Consider the following 2,500-nt stretch of genomic DNA (forward strand, 5'->3'; position numbering starts at 1 on the left):
GGCCAGGCCAGGCGGGCGAGAGGCGAGCACAGGCAGCGGGCAAGAGAGGCTGGGCGAGCGGGCAGGCAGCAGCCCCCCTCCCCCCCCGGCAGGGCAGCCAATCAAATCCGCATCGCTCGCTCGCTCGCCCGTTCGCCCGCACGCCCGCTCGCCCGCTCGCCCGCTGCCTGGCTGCCCGCCGACCGATCCACTTCCAGCCAACCATCGTCCATCATCAATCCAACCCTCGACGTTCTCTGCCCTTTTGTTCGCGGCCGTCTCTCGCCTCCTTTGCTTTCGACTTCTCTTGGCCCACCGTCAGCTAGCATCCCCGCCATCGCCATCGCCATTGCCGTCGCCATCGCCACCGCAGCTACCCCGTCCATACACGACAACGACCAGCCGCCGCGCAGCCGCCTGCGGGACGAGAGGCGCGACCAACCACCCAGGCAGTCAGGGCGGCGCCGCCGACGACTACACCATCACCACCACGGGCAAGGGGTCATTCACGCCTAGCACAGCACTTCGCACTTCCACGCGCAGCAACGCTATTGCTTCCCATCGGTGCATTCCACGACCGTCATCGGGCAGCACATTTGGCCCTACCTGCGCCCTCGAGCGCTGTCTCTGTCGGTTTCAGTCAAAAAGTCTCTGCTGCTCGAGGCTTGACAAGCCGCAAAGCAGAGACGACCCGGGCCCGCTGCCGTTCAGGCCTGCCTCGGCCTCTGCCTGCCTCGCTCGCTCGCTCCGCCCACTGATTGGACCGAGTGAGCTCATCTCCTTTGCCCCGCCCTGAACCCCGGGCCGACGACCATGTCGGAAAAGTCGACGTTCCTCTCGCCATCCATGTCGCCGTCCTCGTCCTCGTCCGGCGGCAACGCGCCGCCACCATATCGCTTCCACCAGCTGCCCCAGACGCCCACCGGGTCCCGCACCCCTTCGCGGCCAGGCTCGCCCCCGCATGGCGGCAGCGTCCCTAGCCCGGGCGGCGTCCCGGGCACCTTTGTGCTCAACCTCGGCAAGTACGGCGGCTTCTACGTCATCCGGATACCGACGTCCCTCCAGCGCGTGCTCGGCCTCTTGCTGCGGAGGTGGAAGACACTCGTCTTTGTAGCGCTCTTTGGCACCCTCGCTGCCTTTGGTATCTTTGGCGCCATGTCGACCGAGTGGCGCGAGATGACCTACTACCGGTGAGTGGGCGACCGTCGAGCCGTGCCCCAGGAACCCTCCCGTGCGCTCTCCAAGGTTCCGCTGCGCTGACGACCGGCCACTCCGACTCTCGTTTCTCGTTCCTCTCTGCCCATCCTCGCCCTCTCGCTCCCCATCTCTTCACCTCGCAGCGTCGACCCGTACCCGATCATCTCGCATGGCATGAAGCCGGGGGCGTCGAGCCCGTTTCGCTCGGCGGCGCCGCAGCGGCCCATTGTCCCTCCCAAGTTCTCGGCATGCCTCGGTCCCAAGGGCGTGCCCGTCCCGCGCGCGCCCCTCGAGACCTACGACACGCCCGACAGCCACCCCATCCCGCTGGTGGGCAGCTACGAGGCCGCCGGCATGGACCCGACCAAGTGCATGACCTACCGCGCCCGCTACGAGATGTATACCGACGATGCGCTCGGCATCACCTACCGCAAGGACCCCGAGGAGATCGAGGACCTGCTGACGCAGCTCGACGACTACGACGACGATCCGGACAATGTCAAGCCGATCAAGAAGGCCAAGTCCAAGGCCAGCGCCGACGGCAGCGACGACGGCGAGGTCGATTCTGCCTCGGACGGTGCCGGCGAAGCGGACGGCTCGGCGGCCTCGCAGCAGGCCTTTGGCGCCAAGTCGCAGAGCGGCGACAAGCCGAAGCGGCAGAAGAAGAAGAAGGTTGACCCGCTCTACGGGCCCGAGAAGCCGGCGGGCATGAGCGAGGGCGACTGGGAGCGCCACCTGCGCGACCGGCTGTGGCGGGCCAACCTGCAAAGCGAGGAGCTCGGCCCCAGCAGCTACCCGGACTGGAAGGCGCTGATGGACGCCTGCTATGAAAAGCGCACCCACGACCGCGGCATGGCCGGCGGCGTCGACCGCTTCGACCCGCACTCGAGCGTCGTTGGAGGCGATGACGACGAGGGCAGCAGCGGCGGCGGCGGCGGCGATAGCAGCAGCAGCGGCGGCAGTGGAAGCAACAAGCGCAAGCACCACCGCACCACGCCCGAGACCAAGCGGACCGCCCTAGTGATGCGCGCCTACGAGGGCTACCCGTGGCGCGAGGACGACATCCTCAACATGCGCGCGCTCATCAGCGAGCTGTCGCTCAACAACCCCAACACGCCCTACGACATCCGCATCCTGGTCGAGGTCCACGGCCGCCACCTGGCCGTGTTCACGTCGGAGTGGGACCGCCTCAACGTGCTCCGCTCGAGCGTGCCGCGCGAGTTCTGGGGCATGGTCGAGCTGTGGACCGAGGACGAGATGTGCGCCCTCTACCCGGGCCTGCCCGGCAAGTTCCTCAACCACATGATTGCCCAGAGCTCGTACC

At 67.6% G+C, this 2,500-nt stretch overlaps 1 protein-coding gene across 1 annotated transcript in view; it reads left to right on the top strand.

The window, feature by feature from the left end:
* Positions 1–792: 792 nt before the first annotated feature.
* PFL1_05403 (uncharacterized protein) overlaps positions 793–2,500 on the top strand; it is a gene marked incomplete at both ends in the record, with an annotated part of 2,611 nt that continues 903 nt past the window's right edge. The window contains 2 exons of the mRNA XM_007882935.1: positions 793–1,169; positions 1,320–2,500. The exon at positions 1,320–2,500 is cut by the window's right edge and continues 779 nt beyond it. Of these exons, the coding sequence (XP_007881126.1) occupies positions 793–1,169; positions 1,320–2,500 (1,558 nt within the window). The remainder of the gene's footprint in view (positions 1,170–1,319) is intronic.

This window comes from Pseudozyma flocculosa, assembly GCF_000417875.1.
Source record: "Pseudozyma flocculosa PF-1 unplaced genomic scaffold scaffold00019, whole genome shotgun sequence".
Taxonomy (NCBI): Eukaryota; Fungi; Basidiomycota; class Ustilaginomycetes; order Ustilaginales; family Ustilaginaceae; genus Pseudozyma; species Pseudozyma flocculosa.